The sequence below is a fragment of the Nannobrachium achirus genome, assembly GCF_963921795.1.
Source record: "Nannobrachium achirus genome assembly, chromosome: 12".
Classification (NCBI taxonomy): Eukaryota; Metazoa; Chordata; class Actinopteri; order Myctophiformes; family Myctophidae; genus Nannobrachium; species Nannobrachium achirus.
Window position 1 is genome coordinate 47537457 of NC_137832.1, and position 23820 is coordinate 47561276.

The 23820-nt window shown below is 43.0% G+C and overlaps 1 protein-coding gene across 1 annotated transcript; it reads right to left on the reverse strand.

Moving 5' to 3' along the window:
- Positions 1-370: 370 nt before the first annotated feature.
- Positions 371-21863, reverse strand: LOC308295350 (protein transport protein Sec24C). The gene is made up of 21 exons (XM_080738403.1): positions 21736-21863; positions 19611-20387; positions 18320-18390; positions 17020-17073; positions 16813-16924; positions 16210-16337; positions 15756-15891; positions 14253-14362; positions 13268-13380; positions 12780-12971; positions 11956-12052; positions 11420-11524; positions 10809-10976; positions 10135-10231; positions 9433-9581; positions 7992-8130; positions 7045-7166; positions 5434-5613; positions 3731-3937; positions 3311-3400; positions 371-1132 (listed from the first exon to the last, which is right to left on the reverse strand). The coding sequence occupies exons 2-21, from the start codon at positions 20344-20346 to the stop codon at positions 992-994; spliced, it is 3147 nt and encodes a 1048-aa protein (XP_080594529.1). The 5' UTR covers positions 20347-20387; positions 21736-21863; the 3' UTR covers positions 371-991.
- Positions 21864-23820: the final 1957 nt, after the last annotated feature.

Genomic DNA, 23820 nt, shown 5'->3' on the forward strand with positions numbered 1-23820 from the left:
CAGGTCCCATGTAAACGTTTGGGTATGAAGCTGTATTCGGAATAAGTTCATTCTGAATGCCATTCTGAATGTGCATATAAACGCACCCAGTGTGTGGTGTATATTGGGTACAGTGGGTACACAGAATCAGATGACCTCAATGAATTTGGTAAATAATCCACCCCCATTCCCTTGCAGTTTTTGGTGTTCTCACACAATGTAATAAAAACGCTCTGAAGACAAAGTGGGGAAAGTCACATTAAATTAAGTATTTATTTTTGCTCAGTAGACAGGTGACTGGATGTACACATATACTGAATATGACTCTCACAAAGCACACCACGTCATTCTCCTCCCTCTCCACACATGCAACACATTTCAGGTGCGAGGATTAGAGTTGATATGACAGTGGAAATAAATGAACATCTTCAGCACGTTCTTTCGACACACACACTAATGACAAACAGTAACATCCACCATGTTCATTTTGTAACCCTGATGGAACAAAATAAATGTCACCAAACTGACCTGTGAGATCTGTTTGGCTACATTTGTAATGCTCAAGAGTAAAATACAAAAAAAAACAAGACTTTTCTGTGGGGCTTCAAACGTTCCCCGTGCATAGCCCTAAAGCTGCACCCCAGTTTCATGTATATCCTAAATAATAACAACAGTAGTGTGTAGACAGACAAAGAGGGAATACAGGAACTGATGGGAGCTCTGTGTATGTGTTGTCACTGTCGGGCAGAAACCTTGTATCTCCAAGTTTCAGATATGTACATTTCTTTTGTGAAGTAAAGCCCTGCTTCATCATACAATACTGTCTAACAAAACTAGTGACAATAGCTGATCTACAAGCACACTACACCTCACACTGCGAGGCATTGTGTGCTTGTAGATAGGCTATTTTCACTAGTTTAAATAATTAAAAAAATTATAAATACAAGACGAACGGTTTTGGACATGCGGGGTTTCCACCCGATAAGGACGACATGTCTGTATGCTGGTGGGGTCAGTGCTGCAGCCTGACAGAGTTGACGTGGAGGTGGTACAGGAAGTCAGCGTAGGACGCTCCCCCGTTGGGACTCTTGTCCTCCACCAGCTGGCGCTGCAGGGCCTCCTCACAACCGTCCCCCTGCTTCACCACCCAGAGCTGAGGGGAGCACGCACACGCACACGCACACACACGCACACACACACACACACACACACACACACACACACACACACACACACACACACACACAGCATTGTGGGCATGTCTTGACTTGATTTCAATGAAAAAACCTGGACCCCACAAGTCAAGTGGTCCTTTTGGACCCCACATGTGCCAAGTAGACCATGTATGGCCTACTTGTGCGACAGCAGAGCGTGCCATGAGGTGCACTCACCAGCACAGGCATAACCACTGGCATCACCAGGCATCACCGCTGCTGCCGGTGCACGTTATGATGATTATGTAAATAAATTAAAATCGCCAAAAATAACAATCATCCTTCCATAAAATTATAGACTCAAGGGGGGTCCCTGCTAGGGGCTTGACTTATACTATGTATAGGGGAGACAATGAGTTTCATCCTGGCATTTGCCAAGGCACCAAGGCAAGAAGTGCCAGTGAAAGCGAAGACAATCACTGCACATGATCCTCGCCGGACATGCTTTGTGCATGCAGTGCATGAGTGCACACCATTCCTGTGCAGACGAGATGGACAGGAAAGCCGTGAGAGACTTATTAGATCAGACAGAGGTATTTACAGTAGTCAGCGTTAAATACAATTTATATCCCTACTCACTGCTGCCCGTTTCCTTTCACTTTTAGTTTCATATTTCTTTGCTTTGATGCCTTTATTGATAGGGATAGAGACAGTAGGCCCACTTTGTCAGTTGTAATTTCTGTAAATGCTTATGTTTATATTAAAAAACATTTAATTTAGCTGCCTAAAGAGAGAGAAGAGTCTTGTGACTGTAATGCAAAACATCTGAAACCCCAGAGAACCTCTCAGGGGTCATCAATGAGTCCGCACATGGATAAATGTGGCGGTGGTAAAGACTTGGCCTTGTCCGTGGCAAACTTTAGATTCTCTGTTTTACACAGACACCATTATAATGTTCTATTATTTTGATCATAATACCCAATTACTGAATGTGAAGTCTCCATGTTTTCTTCAGAATATGTATGACAAAAATATGTCTTGATATTTTTGTACTGCCTAAACTGAAATAAAAACAAAGAAAAAAGAAGAATATGTATGACACTGATTTACCACGACACTATGGCCACTGATGGTGGATCTCAAACGTTTCATTTGCAAGGTCCACCATAACTCAGAGTGTACAAATGTAACCGGTTCCATTTGTACACTCTCAAAGAGTTACAGACCATATGGTTATGGTCATTAAGATCTCTTTATGTGTTTCTGGTAATATTATTGTCCACTATTATTGTCCGTGGCAAAAATTTAATTTTGATAAAAATGTCCACCACAATCCAACATGGCGATGACTCCCTGCCTCCTCTCCTTCAACAACTCCCAGTGAGGCAGCCTTGGGCCTGGATCCCAATACACCTGCTGCATGCAGTGGTGCCGCTCTGTGGTCAATGTGTGTTGCTACATGTGCACAGATTGCACTTTACAACATCTGGAAGATTAGACCCCTCCTCCTCACCAAGGAGTCTGCCCAGCTTTGTATCCAAGCTTTAGTCATCTTCAGGATCAGCTACTGCCTGCATGCTCGCTCAAACCTCTACAACTGATCTAGAATGCTGCAGCGTGCCTGGTCTTCAACCTCCCAAAATGTTCATGTCTCCCTACGTCTGTGTACAATCCACTGACTACCAGCTACTGCTTGCATCCAATTCAAACTCTACTGATGATCTACAAGGCGAACAAGTGCATGGTGCCCCCTTACTAGCCTGGCATTAGCCAGATTGATGACGTGGATTCACTCACACGTTCCTCCACAGTATCAGTCTGGACTTCGGCCCATAGGCAGAAAGTATGAGAAATCAGAAAATGACCGGACCAATCAGTGACTGCGTTTCAACTGTAGTCCGTAAAACAGTGAAAAATAGCCTATGATTGGTCCGGTCATTTTCTGATTTCTCATACTCTCCACCTATGGGCCGAAGACCAGACTAATACTAATCCACATCATCAGTCTTGCAATGCCAACTCACCTCTTTATTCTCTATTTACTTGTTGGTTGGCTAGAGTTCATGCCTCCAACTCAACACTTTGTAAATTGAAAATTTGTACAATTGTAAAAGTCACTGCTAGAAAATAAATTATGTGCAAGCATGGCATCAAGATAGAAGAAAAAGGTGACTCACCTTGCGAGCATAAGGCACCTTGTCTTCCAGTGTGTCGATGAAGGATCGGATACGGATGGACAGACAGTTGTCTAGGATCGGCAGCTTGGTCTGAAGGAATAACAAACATGCATACAGTGTATGTCAAATGTAAATTAAAAAATATATATAATAATATCCTGGCTCATCTTCTCTCTACTTTCCTCTCACCTTTGTGTTCTGACTCATCCACCATACTGCGTTTCACCCCATGTTCCACTGTCCAATCATCCTTAACCAATGTATAAGCCCTATATTCTTTGTTGTACCGCAAGTAGCAAAAGCAGTCAATCTAACATGTTGCATTGTATCATATGTTGGTATTTCACCTGTAAAGAAATACCCAGAAATAGCAATGCCAGTAGGTTGAAAGTAACTCCTGCGTCTTTCTAACTGGCTCACCTGTCCAGAGGGAACGGACAAGAAACAGCTGGCGTTGAAGAGCTGGACCAGGGCGTGCCCGGGGACCTGGCTGCCCACCCAGAGCAGCAGGGCCAGGGGTCCGTGGACCAGGTAGACGCCCGCGGGGTCCAGGCTGGCTGCGCTGCAGCGCACCGCGTCCGCCAGGCTGGGGGAGCTGGCGGCACCGGAGACGTCTGCTGACAGAGGCTGCGGGCCAGGAAATAAGAGTGACAATACAGAAGAACCCTGACAAGCACTAAGAGTTGAGGCATTACATTTTGTATGAAGAGAGTAGTGCACGCACATCCGTGGCCCAGGTGCTAGACAAGCAGAATCATGAAGAAGGACATAGATTCTGCACACTGGTTAAGCTCCATAAGTTTATTGCTGGTCAACGTTACGATCTTAACAGATCTTGTCCTGATGAACATCTATTAAGATCGAAACGTTGACCAGTATTACATTTTGTATAACACGGTTCTATTGTGAAAAAAGCAGATCTACATGCTCACAACGCCTTGTGTTGCGAGGCGTTGTGAGCATGTAGATCGGCTATTTTTCTGCCTCTAATATTTGACAATTTGGCCAATGTTTCATTTGTCATTATAGAGGTATAGTATAAAAATAAAGTCCTTAAACTGTGACTTTAAAAATGTGCATGTCGATACACTTTAACCCTAACGTTGGTGTGTTTACTTTTGAGTGAGAAAACAATGTTGCACATGAAGCTAATCATCTGGGGACCCCACAAAATAATGTGGGGACCCTGACTCACAGGGGTGTTCTAAATGACCATGGAAAAACAGACAATATAGTTTCATCTGGATGAAACTATATAAGTGGTATTGTCCTCAGGTTATTTATGGACCACCTGCCACAATATATGATGTCTAAAACAGTTTTTTCCCCACCAGAACCAAACCTTTTTAAAACAGTTCATGTCTCATGTTGTTCATTTAAACATTTTCCAACCCAGACATGCTTTCCTGGCAGTGGTGGAAAAAGTTATCAAATTTGTTCCTCAAGTAAAAGTATTAATTAATTTAATTAATTAAACGTAAGAAAGCTTCATACCCTGTATATACTGTACATAATGACAAAATGTGACATAGCTCTGCTTACGCAATGCTGTACCCCCTCCAACTGTATATATGGGTTCCCCATTTTCAACTGTTTTTATTATGGTTTGACACTTGCTTTGGCAATGTAAACATATGTTTTCGCATGCTAATAAAGCTCCTTTGAATTGAATTGAGTTAAGTACAGCAGTTGAGTAAATGTCCTTAGTTACTTTATACCACTGTCTCCTGGTCATTTACAGCAGTGGTTCTCAGCAGTAGTTTTCTTTTCAGGCGGCGACCTCCAAATAATGATATTTTAACTGGGTACCCCCCCACCCTGACGAGCACTAAGAGTTGAGGCATTACATGGTGTAGATCAGCTATTTTCACAATTTTTGCCTCTAATATTTGATGATTTGATCAACGTCTAATTTGTCATTTTAGAAGTATTAAAAATTATAACATGTATTTATGGTGGTTTGTTCACTGTTGAGTGAGAAAACAATGTTGCACATTAAGTTAATCATCTGGGGATAATTTGGGGACCCCCCTGGGGGTCCCTCCTGACCCACAGTTTGAGAACCATTGATTTATGGTACCCGGGCCAGTGAGAGTGATGTGTGGTGACTGTCCCATCCGTACCAGTGGCAGCAGCATGGGGTAGAAGTGGGAGGCTGTGCTGCTGGTGTCCATGTGGAGGAGCTGGCAGCGCAGCTGGAGCCGCTGGGGCACAGAGCTCTGCAGGCCTGGCAGCACCACCTCACTCTTCCTTAGGCTGTTGATGTAGACGGGCAGCGCCCGCAGGTACTGGGGCAGGACCAGCTAGACACAGTGGTGGGAAAGGTATTCAAGCGTTTTACTTGTGTAAAATGTCAATACTGCAATATAGGGTAACATGTCCTTGGTTCGAACTCCCTTTGGTCCGACCACCTAAACCTAACCTTAACCTCAGTAAAACTATGCCTAAACCTAACCTTTACCCTAACCTCTGTAAAACTAACGCTGGTGAGTAGCTAACCTGCTGACGGTGTTCAGACCAACGGGAGTATGAACCATGGGGCCAATATAGAAATACTACGGCAATCTGGAATTCAAAATGCAATTGAGTAAAAGTATTAAAGTGTTGGCAACAGAATGTACCAAAAGTAAAAAGTACAAAATGTTTGAAAATAGCAGATCTACAAGCTCACAGCGCATCGCGAGGCGTTGTGAGCTTGTATATATTGTATTTTCAAATAGCCAAGGTATAAAACAGGGCTAAAGTGGATTAATGTATGTTTTCTATAATCATTTATATCTGCAAAGTAACTAGTAACTAAAGTTTTCAAATGATTGTAGTGGAGTAAAAGTAAAATATTTTGATCCGAGATGTAGTGGAGTAGAAGTAAAAGTATTGCAAATTGGTACAGTACTTAAGTAAATCTACACACACACACACACACACACACACACACACACACACACACACACACACACACGCACGCACACGCACACACACACACACACACACACACACACACACACACACACACACACACACACAGTGATGCAGAGTTGTCAGTGGCCTTTTTGTAATTTCTATAATGAATGTTCAAAAGATAGTGAACAACATTGGCAAGCGTGAAATTATTATCAAGTGTTCAAGTTCAGTTAATATACAACTATTTGTGACATGTCTGCTTTGGAAAACAAAAACAATTCAAATAACTGTGTGGTTGGATGCACGTTTAAATGTGGGTTAAATTTATAATATATATATATAATATTTATATATATTTGAGGTGTTCTTAAGAAAAACTGACCTAGGTTGTACTTTACTTTTTCGATCTATACTAAATCTTTTTGCCATAAATAGCATTTTTGGCTTATGTTCCCCCCAGAATAGGGATGATGGGGTTCAAGGGGTTAAATGTCAAGTACAAAGTTATATTATGACATAAATGTAATGTGCAAGTATCAATTTAATTCAGGGCTGCCCTGAGCCAACATTTTTGAGAACCTCTTTGGCAGCCTTAATTCAAACTAGCTGATTGATATGTCGTCAACGTAGCACAGGGTGATCACACTGGGTGATCACACTGGGTGATCACACTGGAGTTAAATAACTTAACCTCATGAAGGTTTTTTTTTTTTTCATTTGAAGACTTTTGAGTTTTGGGACTAACTGAATTTGGTTTTGTCTCTGTGTTGTTTAGAGGCCAGCAATGAGAATGTGGGTTATCCTAGACGTATAGAACAACAGTATCTACGTACCTGTCCTGCAGACACCGAGGCAGAGCTGCAGTGTTTGCGGTAGCAGGCCAGGGCCTCAGTCACCTCTGCCTGCAGTTCCTCCCTGAGCTCCTGCAGAGGGCGCTCCAGCACTGCACAGTATGCTGAGAACAAACCAACATCAACATAAGCAACATAAGCAGGGGCGTGCGTCACAAGGGGGGGAAAAGTGGGACTGAGTTATCAGGGCCCAAGGTGGAGGGGCCTGAACTTATTTTATACTTTAGCCATTGAAAAATAGCAGATCTTTTTGAAAAGTCGTGACAATGTGTGCAAATCTTTGAATATACTGTATGTATTTTTTAAGCGAACATTTGTAACTCAAATTTTGCTTTTTCGGTGGTCCGTGGCCAAATACATATCATTCTGGTGGTCCTTCACATGAAAACGTTTGAGCACCACTGACATAAAAAATCACACCCGTGTGAACTGAGCGGTGGTTTACCCACCAACCCCCCCTCCCCCCTTCCCCCCTGTGTGTGTGTGTGTGTGTGTGTGTGTGTGTGTGCGTGTGTGTGCCTGGTCTGGCCTGGCCTGAAAACAGCGCCCCTCCCTTAACATGTGTGGTCAGAAAAGGTACTACACCACAGGCTTGAGGCTACATACGGACGCACCCACATACACGTACCTCTACACACACGGCCACGTATAGGAGCGGCGTGACCACCGCTCAAAAACATAGGTTTTTCAAAATAACGTTAGTATTTGAAATATTCAAAGACTTTGAGAGTTTTTCACAATTTTTCAAAAATTGCAGATCTACTGTACAAGCTCGCAGCGCGGCACTCTGTGCCGCGCTTTGAGCTTGTATATCTACTATTTTTCAATAGATAAAGTACCCAGGGCCCCGAATTTGGTGGGACACCCCTGACAACATTGACTGGCCTGGTCGCCCGGTCAAATAAACAAAATGGGTTGGGAAAACGTACTCCTCTTGCAGTAGAAGGTGAGCAGGGTTTGAGCCTGACAGTGGCGGAAGATGTCCTGCAGGTGGCGAGAGCAGCGCAGAGTCAGCGTATGAACCCGCGTCCTCCTCTCCCCTCGCTGGCTGCTGTAGGAAAGCACCGCCTAATGCAGAGATAGCATTTTACATCCAGGGGTCAGTTTGTCTGGGGGGAGCTCTGCTTTTTTTCCTCTGCTTTTGATAACCCCTACCACGTGTCAAATCGACCGTCTTAGTAGGGAATCGAATCCTTGCATTGTTCAAGAGATACTCCATCGACTTTAATTACAAATTAAACTTTTCCCAAATATGGAGATGACTGACGTCATAGATGTGTGACATCATAGACCACATGAGACTGACACAGTATGTCCATATGAGCATTCCAAGATAGGCTATGTGCTTAAAAGACAACTTTAGTTTTTTACAACAAGGGTTCATATTATGTTAGATTGTAATTTAAGAATATAAAAGATGAGTGTTAAAATTATTTCATTTACTTCTTTCTATTGTTTTAGAGATTCTTATTTCAGTGGTTGGGGGCATGTGTACAAGTGGCTAACTATGTCATTTTACACAGAATAAGCCCATTCCCAAGATACAACGCAACCTTTCATGATTGGATGTGACTTATGGGGGCTAGAAGTGGTACTGTAAAAAGCAATGAAGAAACTGCTGGCTTATTGTGTCAAAAAGACATATTTAGCCACTTGTACGCATGCCCCCATGCGTACGCAATACGCATGCCCCACATTTTAGCACAGTAAATGCGATAAAACAATAGAACAAAGCAAATGAAAACATTTTAACACTCACTTTTTCTTTTCTCTAATTACAATCTAATAAAATATGAACCCTTGTTGTAAAAAAACAAAGTTGTCCTTTAATATTGATGACATAATGGATCCCCATATTATATGGGCATAAAAGGACACGGACGGAACGGTTAGCACCGCTCGAATAGGAATGATTTCCAATTTCATCTTGTGCATTTTTATCGTTGGTGGGGATATGTTTTATCCCTGCTTCTGGTCAGACTGCATTAAAAACGTAAATTTCCTTTTGGGATATTTATGTTTGATAATATCACTATTTATCCCAAAATCGTTTAAAATATTTTATATCTTTTTTTTTTTACGATTTAAATGTAATTTCATAATGGAAATGAATGGCAGTCGGATCGGGATAAAAACTTAAAAACGTGGTTTCATTCGTAGATACGTCGTACATGACTGACGTCATAGATTGACTATATGGAAGTCCAAGATCCCACATGACATAGATTGACTATATGGAAGTCCAAGATCCCACATGACCCACGCCGAAATTAGACCCGTCTTGTTTCTTTTGTTAACAAGAAACATCATTCAGAGCAATAAGAAACAGAACCCTGACTGGTGATTCTGCTGCCACCTGCTGTGCTGTACCTGTATTGCGACAGGCCTCTTGTCATCCAGAGACCTGCAGTGTGTGAGCTCCACAGCCAGCGTGGTGCGCCCGTCCAGGGCTGCCAGGGCCACCTGACTGGGACATGGCCCCGGGACAACCATCCCATAGCAGCCAGACACTCGCAGATCTGTGGAGCGTGTGAAATATCTTTGAGAGGACATTAGGGATGGGACGACGATATGATAATATTGTATGCGATTTAAGATATTATGGCGATAATCAAAATAACCCCAACATCCATTATCCTGGGGCGGAACATTTGGCCGAAAAAAAGCAGATCTACAAGCTCACAATGGTGAGCATTCTGATTATACGATTATTGTGAGTGTTTTTTTTATTGTATCACGATAAACGATAATAATGATTAGGACCGGGTGAAATATCTTTGAGAGGACATCCAGATATCACATGGGTCACACAGTCACATACACAGCACACAGCACACACACACACACACACACACACACACACACACACACACACACACACACACAGTTTACAGTTTAGGCATTTAGCAAACGCTTTTAATCCAAAGCGACTTACAGACACACACGCACAAGAGAGATTATGAAAGAGCAGCAACGTGCACACGTTATCTCTTTTGCATTCCATCTTTCTCTTCCACTATGGGAGCGAATGCTCATGCACGCGAACACACACACACACACACACACACACACCTTTGCTGACGTGTATCTTGAGCTGAGCCTTGTAGCCTGTCTCTGTCTCCACACTCCTCCGCAGGTCGGTGCTGAATCGCTGCCTGTCCATCTCACCCTGTGGGGGCGGGGTCAAAGAATAAAGCCCAGCTGTTGATGTTAACCGTATAGACCCATGGTCTCTACAGGTGATGTTAACTGCATACAGTATAATAATACAGTATGGTGATGAGTGCTCCACAAGTAAACGCCAGGCAGTATTTGATGACCACAATCCAGCTCTTGCTGCCCACGGGTGCGTACATGCACCGCACAAGAATTTCACAGGGCAGCGCCTGCTCAACTCTCCGCTCCACAACTTCTTCGCGCATCCCGAATAATCGCCCGCCTCTCACTGAAAATGAATTACTAGGTCGCGTCAAACGCCTCCCATCTGAAAGGCGCTTAAACCTTGATTTATAGATTTTGTGTGTGTGTGTGTGTGTGTGTGTGTGTGCCATTTAGCATTTTTAAATAAATAACACACTTTTTGCTACTACTCCCATTCTCTTCAAAACTCACACAAATCGTTATCTCAGGAGTCATGTGATGAACATGTACATTATCAGAACAAATTTTGATATTCCATAATGGCCTATTATAACTGGCTTCCAAACAAGCTGCTGCTTGTTGGAGGTGTACACAGCGCCCCCTACCTGCAGGCTGCTGTAGGTGTGCAGAGCTCCTCCTGTCAGATATGGAACATGTCCCGGCCAAGCCCCTCCCACTTCCTGCTGAGACAGGATGTAAAGGTGTACGCCACAGCCCTGACTGATGCAGTCGTTGGCCAATGAGACGGCAAACTCTGGCGGCTGGAAGATGGACTGGAAAATGGAACAGAGAGGACATTCAATTCGGTTCTATGCACAGCGGCCATATGGGAAAGAAATTGGGCCTCTTCCCATTCTTCCACCGGTCTTACAAATTATACTAATCAGGGCTCTGTTCCATTCTGATCAAACAGAGTCAGGGTATCGATATTGTTTATGTTGGCTCACTGGAAACACTCTGCTACACCAGTGGATATATGGTTCCTTGAATGGGGTCCCCATCTGGAATCAATGGTGGTAAATTTGCTATAATCACATTTTTGTAAAAAATATTATTGAACTATTGAAGTCTCCATGGCGTGAGTAATCAATAGAGAAAAACCCATTTTGGGGGTGAACTACTCCTTTAGTTAAGTTGTGTATATATACTATAGCAGCAACATAACTTTAAAAAAGAAATGCAACAAGGCATGTGTGTGCGTGCATGCGTATGTTACCTTTGGTTTGTTGGAGCCAAAGAAGGCTGAGGAGCAGTGTGCGTGAGCCCCCTCAACCAGAGGGGCAGTATGGAACACCAACAGCTTCCCTGAACAACTCATCGCCTACAGAGCAGCACAATGAAAAAACATCTTGACCAGGTCTAAACATCCCTTTGGTCTTGACCTTAACTAATGACTTGTCACATTTTAGGTGGTCTCAAATACAACACAACTCTAAATACTCAACACTAAAGGGCCATTCACACTGAGCACTATAACTATAAAGGTATAGTTTTAAAAGTTGTTCCAACTCAAGTGGATGGCAGTGTTCATACCGACTATTACAAATAATATACAATGCGGAATGATATAGTTATAGTTATCTTCATAGTATCATCATAGTTAAATTATTGAAATCCCTAAATTGAACATTGAAACCATTAAGTATAGCCCTGTACACACTAGCAGAACATGGGAAATAAATGTTTTATAAAGTAAAGGTTTTATATATAAGAATGGGTTGTGGTATAATTATACATGAGATCCATGCTAACCTGAAATATGGTCAAAGCTGCTGTGAGGGGCATCTCCAAAGGAACTCCACTGGAGTCATCGCACTCTGGAGTGAACAGTGGGAGACGCTGCAACACACTGACACACACACACGCACGCACACACACACACACACACACACACGCACGCACGCACAATACGGTGAGAATCTGAAGAAAACATTGGAATCATGCTTTACCACTAAATGCCCCAATGAAGTAAAATGTTTAAGACTAGATTTGTTGATCCTGCCTGAAAAAGGTAATCAGTGACCGAAACTTTTAAATGGTTGCTCCTGTACCGTGCAGTTCGGCAGTGTGCGGGCGTATTCTTTTTACTGTCTATATTTAAAATCTCTGTTTGGAATACAGGTCAGGACCATCTCCTAGCTGCTAGTTAGTGGATACGACTGTTAAACCCAATTATACTTAGGGTGCGTTCGGAAATGCGCACCGGCTCACATATTAAGTTTGTATTGGCCAGTGCTCTCTGGATATCCGAAAGCACCCTTAGTTGCATGCTGGTGTTGCATGCCGTACATAGCAGATCCACAAACTCACAACGCGTTGCAACACGTTGTGAGCTTGCAGATCAGCTATTTTTTGACATTTAGTAGAGAGTGAAAAAAAGGAAAATCAAGTACATTATTTGCAGGTCCGTTTTACCAATTATAGAGGGTTTAACTGGTACCGGATATGCAGCATGGCAAATAAAAGTTGAATTGATCCCAGTACATCACAGAGGATAATTTCACGATAAATAAGAAATGTCCAGGATATATAAAGGATAATATGGTTGCCATCTCTAGTGTGGATGTGACAGTTACCTGCCCAGGCTGTCTATGCAGTCTTTGAGGGCGACCAGAAGCCCCTCCTTCACAGGGAGCTGCAGGTCCTCCGTCTCCGTGACAACCAGCATGTGTGGGCGGAACAGGGCGGGGCTGAGGTCGTAGAGGTGGAGCCTGCTGTCGTAGGTCATCAAACCCACCCGAACGTCTGATTCGGCACCGCCGTCCTTCCTCCAACCAATAAGATAAAGACATCAACTGACTAATAACGCCATACCAAAGCCAATGCTTGCTTGCATTATTGGATACTATTCAGCGCGGTACGTGTGTGTGTGTGTCTGATTGAGTCTAGGCATGAGTATCGTGCATGCGTGCGTGTGTGTGTGTGTGTGTGAGCGTGCGTGTGTGTGTGTGTGTGTGTGTGTGTGTGTGTGTGTGTGTGAGCGTGCGTGCGTGCGTGCGTGCGTGCGTGCGTGCGTGCGTGCGTGTGTGTGTGTGTGTGTGAGGCGAGCGTGTGTGTGAGATACCTATTGAGAGAGGTGAGTAGAGATTGTATCTGCTGTGTTATGAAGTCCAGCTGTCCTCCTCTCAGTGCCGAGGCAGATACGTCTACAGCCAGCAGCAGCGCTGCAGCTTCATCCTGGGGTGATAGACGCATACATACATATATAGATAATATATACATATGATATACAGCAGTTTGACATGTACGCACGTCCGCAGCACACATGCTTCTAAGAAGTACAACATTTGTACAAACAGTACAAATGCGTTCTATTGAATGCAATAGAAATGAAATTAAATGAAATACCTACTCATCCGCGAGGGAAATTCAGATATCGCAGCCCAACCCAGCTGCTTTTTTTCTTCAGCTTGACCCAGCTGAACCCAGTGCTGCTCACAAGGAGCGCGGGGGAGAGGGGAGCAGTGATAGCTGGAGCGGGGAATCGTACCTGCGACCTCTGGGGCCTCCGGAGTCCTAGGTGTGGACACTAACCACTCAGCCATCACTGCTCTTGTAGTCTATAGACTACAAAAGTCTGGACAGCAGGCCCATGCTCCCTTTGCTCCCTCCCAATATATAAAAGAATATGTAAATAGTCCGGCAATTCTGTCAGGGAGGTGGCCCTGTGTTGTTTATGATATTTAATTATATTAGATACAGCCTGTGTTTTGGAAAATCTGTGATTCACTGTCTCCACTGAAACATGGCACATTCCGTCAAAAACATTCCTGCTACTCTTCTACAGAAAAAAAAAGAAAAATACAAAAAAGAAAAAAGGTCCAACTCTGTGACCCAGCGGGGGTAACAAAAGTGACGTCAGACTTCAATTCTATTTCGTACATACTACGGATGCAATGGTTCAGTTACCTTACAGTTTAGTTTGGTTTGGGGTTGAAAGAAATATTGAACATCTTCGATTAAATATTAAAACAGAGAACCGATAGTACACCTTAGTAGATACAAGGGCCACACACAAACTTGACTATAGTAAGCAAAGTTGAACTAACCTTCTGAGAGTTGAGGATCTCATAGGATCCCATACTGAGCTCAGGCCTATTGGCTCTATCGACTCTGACTCCATCCACCCCCTTGGTGGGCTGGTAGTACTGCCAGGGCACTGACACGCACACGCACACGCACACGCACGCACACACGCACGCACACACACACACGTACAAAAAACACTTATGATCAGATGGAGACATATCACAACACCTTGCATCGTGGTGCGTTGCCAAATGCCGTAACTCGGGCTAGGAGGGTCCGGGAGAGCCGGGGCCGGTACCTATTCGTCCGCCAAGGCAACGCGGACACCCCACCCCTCATTTCTCACATGGCCCTCTTCTAGCGCCACCATGAGGCCGATTTTTAAAACACATTTTTGGACACTGCTCCTACAGTTTTGGCCCTAAAATCACGCAAATCGCTACACAGTATGTCTACACTCATCCCATCACCATGAATCTGTCCCATATAGCGCCACCTCCAGGCCGATTTTTAAAAACACATTTTTGGACACTGCTCCTACAGATTTTGCCCTAAAATCACGAAAATCACTACACAGTATGTCTACACTCATGTCATCAACATGGATCAGGAAGATTTTGGCGAAACACATTTTTGCCCTATTTGTGGAGATAAGTGACCTACGGTCGCTTATCTCCCGATTAGGGAGCCTTACTGGTGTTAAATAGTGTTATTCAACTGTACCTCATTTTGCTGGGAACACAACTTTGAGCAGCACTGAGCTATTGCATCATTTCAGTCCCATCAGACTACGGTCCATGTATGCTGGACTCTTAACTGGCCTTCAGGCTATAATATTGTGACATCAAGTTTGTCAAAGTGTTGACAACGTGCCATTATACTTTTCATTGTGTGTTCACTGTCCAAAGATTTGTTTTCCATTTACAGCCTGTCACTCTGGTTGCACTGTAATGAAGTAAAGAAAGTACTTTATTACATCCTTTCCCTCACTGACCTGTGCCTTTTCATACCAGAACCTTTCCAGTTAACATACAGCCGTGATATTCACATGTTCAGATTCAGTTCTTTTTTTTATAGTGCAACCACCCCAAGGGGTCTCTGTGCACTTCACAAGTCATAAAGAAAATCACAGTAGCAAAAGAACAGCAGAAAGGACTCTCTACTTTTTTGTAACACATATTTGATGTGGGCCTGTACTTTGCCATAGACTTCATCCTTCTATATTTTAAATGATGAATATGTGACTGCATATGCTTAGATGACAGAATAGTAATAATTTGTTGTCTAGTACACTCATGTCGAAACTGATAAATGGCTGAGCTATGTGTGGAAATGACGCCCAATATTCTGTCATACCTGTGTTTCGTACTATAAATGAGGCCCAATGTGTGCCAACAAACACTGTTTGACACTGAATCCCAATAAAGAAAACAAATTAAATCTAAATTGATCTAAACAGTGAATGTGTAACGTACAATAAAAGTCAACTGAATGTTTTCCAAATCATTGACTTATTGTCTTACCTTCACTGAGTTTACCACAGAAGGGACAGGAAAACCTCTGGCCGCAGTCCTGCCAGCCCATCGCAGGGCACATGTAGGCCCCACATTCTGCACACCCCCTCACACACTCTGTCTCACTGCACACTGGTAAGGACCGCTGGGGGACACAGACAGGCAGGTAAGCCCAGACACAGACGGACAAACAGACAGACAGACAGACAGTAAATCGGCAATTTATTTTCATTATTTCTTCCGTGACGCTGTATTTGGGCAAGGTATAAAAAAACATTTGAATGTTTTCGTGTTGATTTGTTGGAAAAGTCGAAAAAGTGATCAATAGAATAATCTTGAAGAAAATTATCCCTAAGTAAGCCCTAACTGCATCCCAGCACAGCCTTGCGTATAAACATTTCAACCGTTTGTTTTTTTGGATGAATGTGTGCGTGTGTTTGCGTGTGTGCAATCAAGCACTGACCTCTCCAGGAGCTGCTGTAGCTAGAGGGGTGATCAGAGCCCCCAGGGGCAGGTGGCTGAGCGAGGCGGTCTGGCCCTCACAGGGCACACAGTAACAGGTGGAACGGATAGCTCTGGGACTGGCACTACCTGAACAGCCGCAGAGACACAGACACTAAAGGTTAGGCAACATTGAGATGCGCTTGGAAAATATGTTTTTGTAGGTCTATGCTTTAAAAAATATGTTTTCTTTCTGTCTAGTTAGTGATGTGTCAACGAATCACAAGAATTAACCATGAACGATTCATTCATTTCCTTAAAAAGTTACGTTCACGCTTTCGTTCATACCCCACGTCCCCTCCCCCTAATAGCCCTTGGCACACAGGACGGGAGGACGGGCTGTACACGGGACGTAATAAAAAAGGTTTTTCATGGGACGATCGCGCTGTGAACGGTGAACGTGAACAAATCATTTGAACTGATCATTGCTGTGAACTAAATGATTCGTTCACTGAAATGAACGTTTTCTCACACCACTACTGTTTGTCTCTCTGTGTGTGTGTGTGTGTGTGTGTGTGTGTGTGTGTGTGTGTGTGTGTGTGTGTGTGTGTGTGTGTGTGTGTACCCATGTCCTCTATGATGCAGGCTGTGGTAGCCAGTGGAGGAAGGGAGGAGCAGGGCTCTGACGTGAAAACCTTCCCCTCCCATTCTGCCCTGTCCTCTGCCATCACCTTCACCTAAGAGAGAGAGAAAGAAAGAAGCATGTAAATGAGTCAATGATATCAGACTGAAATGGGTGAAGATAACCATGCAGTGTGAGTGGAGGGCTTACAGCGCTGGGCAGCAACTTGGGGTCCAAACCATAGCGAGACTCAGAGCTGGGAGACTGGAAACAAATGACAACAACCAAGTCAAGGCATGTGAACTCATGGGCCTGGTGCTGGTGGTTTTCTGATGGGAGATGAACTTTACTGCAGCGGTCATTTCGTAGACTAAAACTGTGTCGGAAAATGTTCGTCAACTACCAGTTTTCAACGGCAAAAACCTAAACTAGAAGCAGTGCTCTTCCGAGCACAGATCTCCGCCAGGTCAGGTCGATTATTGTGGCCTCCTGGTGGCGCTATAATAGGCCAATGTGAAAAGGATGCCATGTTTTCATCGGACTTTCACACCAAACGGACACTGCATTCATTATTTGAAGCATTTTGTTCCAAAATGTGTTTTGCAAATGTCGATCTCCTGGTGTCTCCATAAACAGGCAAATTTGAAAAGGCCAATGTGTGTGCACAATTTTGTGCGGAAATCGCACCCTGCATTCATGATTTGAGGCATTTTGTTCAAAATGGACCATTCCTGCGATTCAGTGTAAAATGTTACTTTTAGTTATGTATGCATGATTAAATAAGAACCCATGAACCCTAACGTCCTCATACTCGGTTGAACATTTGTTCAAAAATAGCCAATCTACAATATCTGTGTCAAGCTCACACTGCTTGTACATCTGCTATTTTGGAAACAAATCGTGTAAGTATGAGAACTACTGATTTAGAAGGAATTAGAATGGGCCTCAGGACTTAATCGGTTAACTGTTGCCTATAGTGATCAGAGACAGGGGTCATCACTCATCAATATGTCCGTAGACGGACAAATGTGTCCGTACCGTAGCAAGACTTGACCTCACCGATGACAGATTTTAGATTTAGTTTTTACACTCCATTATACTGTTGTTATTTTGATCATAATACCCAATTACTGAATGTCAGTCTCCGGGTTTTCCACAGAATATGTACCGTATGACACTGATTTAGTATGACACTATAGTCCACAAGAGTCCGCTAGGTCAGTGGTTCTCAAACCTTTTATTTTCAAGGACCACCATACCTCTGAGTATACAAACGGAACCAAACAGACCCTGTTCCATTTGTATGCTCTCAGAATTACAGATCTAATTTAGGGCTACCTCTTTATTATGTTATGTCTACTCATTCTGTATGTCCACAGCAGAAATAGACTTTTGCCAAGAACGTCCACCACAAGCCAGCATGTCGCTGACTCCTGAACAGGGAACTTGACTCAACCACCTCTGCATAACTCTAACTAACATATAATAAGATACTGCAGATAATTCAGACCATGTTCTCCTGTTCAGATGGCTTTCTGCAAGGATGGTCAGCTGCCGCAGGAACAGACTCAGATACGACACCTAAGGAAAACACAAGACAGAGGCAATGGGGTGTTCCAAGTTAATACGTTATGTCAATACATTTACTGATTACATTTTAGTTTCTGAACGTCAAGGACCATAATGGTGTTATTGTATTTAGTTTACTTACAAGTCATGTATAACACATTATATACAGTATTTGTTATTTTAGCTTTTTTCTTTTTAATAAATACAAAAAAGTAAAGAAAAGAAAATGTAAGCCCATCGCAAAGATTATAATTGAAAATTGTTTATTTATGTTTTATTATTATTAAAATGAAATACAAATGATCAATTACATTGATTAGTATGATTAACGTTTTTTTTCCCCTTGCTGCGCTTACTCGTGTACTGGGTGAATGTTGGGTCTCTGTACAGTCCTGACCTGCCCTACGTGTAAAGTGTCTTGAGACAACTTGTTGTGACTTGGCTCTACATACAGTATATAAAATGTATTGAAAATGGATCGATTGAATCAATATATCCTCCTGTTGACTCTACAATTATAGTGCTAAAAATCAAACCTCGGTTCGAAGTGAAGCGGTGAATTTTTATTCTATGTGTTCTAGAGCTTTGAATTCTGTGTTCTAGATCTATACATTCTGTGTTCTAGATCTATACTTTCTATGTGCTTTAGTTCTATACTTTTATGAATTCTGAATTCTGAATGATTTTGTCTGGAGGGCCAAATTGTCTTGCTTGACCAATCCTCAATTCTGCATGCACGGGAGATGTACGGGACATGTACGGGACAGACATTCTCACTCCTTGAGAATCTATGGGAATCCTCAAAAAACAGGTACGGGACATGTACAGGACAGACATTCTCACTCCTTGAGAATCTATGGGAATCTACGGGACAGACAAAGCCACTCCTTTGAAGCGGCTTTCACCGCTTCAAAAAAAGGAAGATTTGGATCTGGAGATCAACATGGGAAGTTTGGGAACCCATGTGGATCTGTGAGTGACATTGTATTTGACAGATTATTCAAATATGGGCACGGTTTCAGCACAATCTGATCATCACCATTGGGTTCATTTATAACATTCAAGTTAAATATCTCAATGTTTGGGGTACTTCAGTGGTCTGATGGCAGCTAAAAGCTAAAATAAGCATGCTATATTAGCTCCAGATACACACAGACAGACACTCACGCATACAGACAGACCAGACCCTCGTATAGATCGCTAGCCTACAGTGCCATGCCATAGAAACCTACCACTATAATGCGGTGGAGGTGCCCACTGAGCTTGCTGATGGACAGGAGAGGTGGGTGAAGTGTGGCTGGGGTTGTAGCCAAACCCACCAGGAGGGGGAAAAGGAGGATGAGGAGGAGGAGGACCCAGGTCTGGTGGTCTTCCACACATGGTCTGAGGTAAGCTTTGTGGTCCCTGGTTCACACACTGTTGCATCGGATGCCGGGGGACGGCCGCTTCTTCCCGGTGCAGGGACTTGGGTCCGTTGAACAGACCCTGGTGAGCACATGGAGGTTGCACAGGAGGGGGGGCCGCTTTGTGGGAGGTGCAGGGGGCACATGGGGACATGGGTTGAGGTCTGCAAGACTGTGTGTGTTGACTTGCTACGGGGAGGGAAGACGGAGGAGGTACGTTTTTTCCTGGGCTTACAACTGGAGTCGTGGACAAAACGTGAACAGGTGGTGCATTCTGGTCAGTGCTGCTGCTAGCATGGAAGGCTGTGGGCGGGGAACTGTGGCCAGCGCCAGACGTTCTGCACAGTGCCTCATAGTGAGCATGGGGTGAGGGTTCTGGGACGCCGCGGTTTCTCTGATGGTCCTGGTTGTGATGCTCAGTGGCTGCTAGTAGGTGGTGCTCTGAAGTGAGGCTGAGGTGCTGTAAGTTGGGTACAGGGTTGTATCGGGCTCCAGTAGTTGAAGCAGGGGACCACGGGCTGTTTTGGCCTGTCCATGGTGGCTGCCAAGGCGCATTGTTCTCCATAACCCTCAGTGATCGGGCCTTTTCCACACTGGAGGCGTGTCCTGAAGTCAGGTTTGAAACACAAAAGTCATGTGAGTCAAGAGGACATAGCGTTCATTACTCACGCCAGCAGAGTGCTGCAAGTACTGCCTTCGGTGGCGTATCTGTCGCGTATCTGTGTTTCTGTGTTTACTCCCATAGCCAATCAGGGACCAGCATTCTTGGTGACGTCACCATCAACAGCCAATGAGGGACCCGCATTCTTGGTGACATCACCATCAACAAGTGCAACCTGATATAAATAACAAGGCGCGCTCTGCTGGCGCACAATTAGCGGGTTGGCACCTCAACAGAGTGCAGTATATAGTTCTTATCAGTGGTGTAAAATAGTACATTTACTCAAGTACTGTACTTAAATACAAATTCGAAGTACTTTTACTTTACTGGAGTATTTCCAATTTTCTATAGGGCCTACTTCTACTCCAGGCAAATATTATACTTTTATTACTCCACTACAATTATTTGTTAATAGTTACTTTGTAGATTTTGATTATTATTAAAAACTACATTACCCACTTCAGCCCTATATACTGTACATTTCGACCATTTGAAAATAGCCTTTTTAAAAGATTTGTTAACATTCTATACATTTGAAAGATTGTGAAACGGGATATTCTGCACAATGGGTACTTTTCTACTTTCTACTATTGGTAGCCTACTTTAAGTACATTTTGATACCGATAATTTTTGACTTTTACTCAAATGATTTTGTGTTCCAGACTTTTAGTATTTCTACATTGCAGACTGCAATGTAGAAATACTAGAACAAATATCAATAGGCCTACTACAATTTGCAGTAGGCCTATTGATATTTTTACTTAAGTAACAAATGTGAGTAATTTTCCCACGACTGATTCTTGTTATCTTATTATGGGTGGAAACCGTGGAACAGTGATGTCACGTTTGTTTTTGTTTCTTATAACATGGCCATCAGTAGTCTCAGTAGTCTTAATACCTATCTAACATACTAAAATTGGCAATTCCTTACAGGTCCATTAGGTTTGATTTGCCCAATTACTACACTCAGAGTTAAATTACACATTAACAGTCAATAGCTTTAGGCTATTTTAAAAACAACATTGCAAATTAAAGCATGCAACAGAAGATATATTATTATTAATAGCCTATTATTATAAATAATACTCATCCTTATTAGGCTACTGCATATCTAACCGCTTGCTCTCTCCGCTGAGGCTGTAGCAGTCATTAATAAAGAGGCAAATATGTGTGTGTGTGTGTGTGTGTGTGTGTGTGTGTGTGTGTGTGTGTGTGTGTGTGTGTGTGTGTGTGTGTGTGTGTGTGTGTGTGTGTTTGTTCGTGATACATTAAATTACACAGACAGTAGCCTACCGTTTAGACATCATTGGCCTGGTATCGCACTTGCACTAAACGCCATCAGCATCATATCCTTCAAACGAGTAAACCACAGACAAACTCCTTTTCGTCCAGAAAAACAAAACAAAACGGTAGTAGGACCTAAGGGACCATTCGTTTTTTTTCCACTAGGGGGTGCTGGTTCACATGTGATATCATTTTTATATTTTTCCTTGGCCCCCCCACACCCTTCAAATATTTTTGGGTGACCCCCCCTGAGAGAATTGAGGAAAATGCATGACCCCCCCCCCCCCCCCACTATAAACAATGTTTTTTTGTATTCAAGACAACAGGAGAAACCCATGCAGTGATGTAAAATAACTAAGTACATTTACTTAAGTCCTGTACTTTTTAATTTTGAGGTATTTGTTCTTTACTTGAGTATTTCCAATTTCCAATACTGTAATACTTTTACTCCACTACATCTCAGAGACAAATATTGTACTTATTTGAAAACTTTAGTTACTTTGTATATTTGGATTACCTACATCAACCACTTCAGCCCTATAGCCTATACATTTTTGGCCATTTGAAAATAGACGCAACGCATTGTGAGCTTGTAGATCTGCTATTTTCAAAAGATCAGAAAAGAACAGGACATTCTGCATGAGTACTTTTACTTTTGGTACTTTCAGTACATTTTGATGCCAATACTTCTGTACATTTACTCAAGTACATTTTGAATTCCAGACTTTTACTTGTATCTGGGTATTTCTTCATTATTGTATTGATACTTTTACTTAAATAATTGGACTACGTTTTCCACCACTGGACCCATGACAGCCTTGAGGGTCCATATTATCCCTTCTCTGGGTTACAGAAACTCACAAAGCGGCTATTAAGAGCCACCGTTATTTTACTAGATACTAGTTTAACATAATTGCTGCTATAGCCTATAGGTTTATCAATACCTAGAGGCAAATTTTATAACACACTATTTGATGTTGGGGGTCCATTTGGTTCCATAGGTGCCCTCTTGGGGTTACACCAACACTCCAAACTAAAGAAAGATTGAGCAACTGTGATCCATTTTCCATGATATGAAAACCAAGCAAAGTAAACAAAGTATGCATGAGTCTTTTCTCTCTCCTTGACTCCTTCCCACTGCAGCTGTGTGTGTGTGTGTGTGTGAGAGTGAGAGTGAGAGAGAGAATTACACACCTTTTTTTCTACATGCTTTTCTTTTTGGGGGGGAAAAACTGGAGGTATGCTTATATTCCTCTCTTGGTAAGTGAACATTTCGAGTTGTGACAACAAATAAGGTGTTTGTTAGCCTATATGTATCCAGCTGCTACCAGGAAACTCCTGTGTGAGCAGCACAGCACGCAGTGAATGTCCGCAACAACGCATTGAACAGTGGAGAGCAGAGGAGGGGGCGGGGCCGAGGGACGTGTAGGACTGGAATGTACCAAGTTGAGTCAACTATGTAGGGGTGAAACTTTGATATACTAACTTAATGTTGTTTAGATAAACAACAAAGCTAAGCATTTTTAATTACAAAATTCGACTAATTAAAGTTGCATGACCCCCCCTACAGACAAAATTAAAAAAAACATGGCCCCCCCAACTGCTCAGATAAATATTTGATGACCCCCCCCTCTTATGGACTATACCAATTATTCATTTTAAACGGACCGTCCCTAAATGGACCTTAAAGTGTCCCTTTTACATTTCTAGCGCGGTCTTATTTGAGCAGCGTACATGGTTTTGTTGGATTTCGATGTGTAGCTGTCATTTAACCTGGCTGCAGCAGCGTTGCAGCGAAGATGAACTGATCCTTGCAATCATCCGTAGAAGCACGCAGTGACGTCTCGAGGCGAACGTCATCGCGTCAACGTCACAGCTCAGGACCGTTACTTTGACCATCCTGGGAGGAGGAGGAGAACCAACTTTGTCAAAGGGATTTATTTGACGTCACTTCTAGAGCAGAGCATGTAGGTGTCCTATCCTAATATGGGACAGTGGTCTTTATAAATAATTTACTGTACCAGGATATAGATAGAAAACGAGCCCTTGTTAAGTGGATCAGGACTGAATAGGAGATCTCTTTAGTTTTTTTGG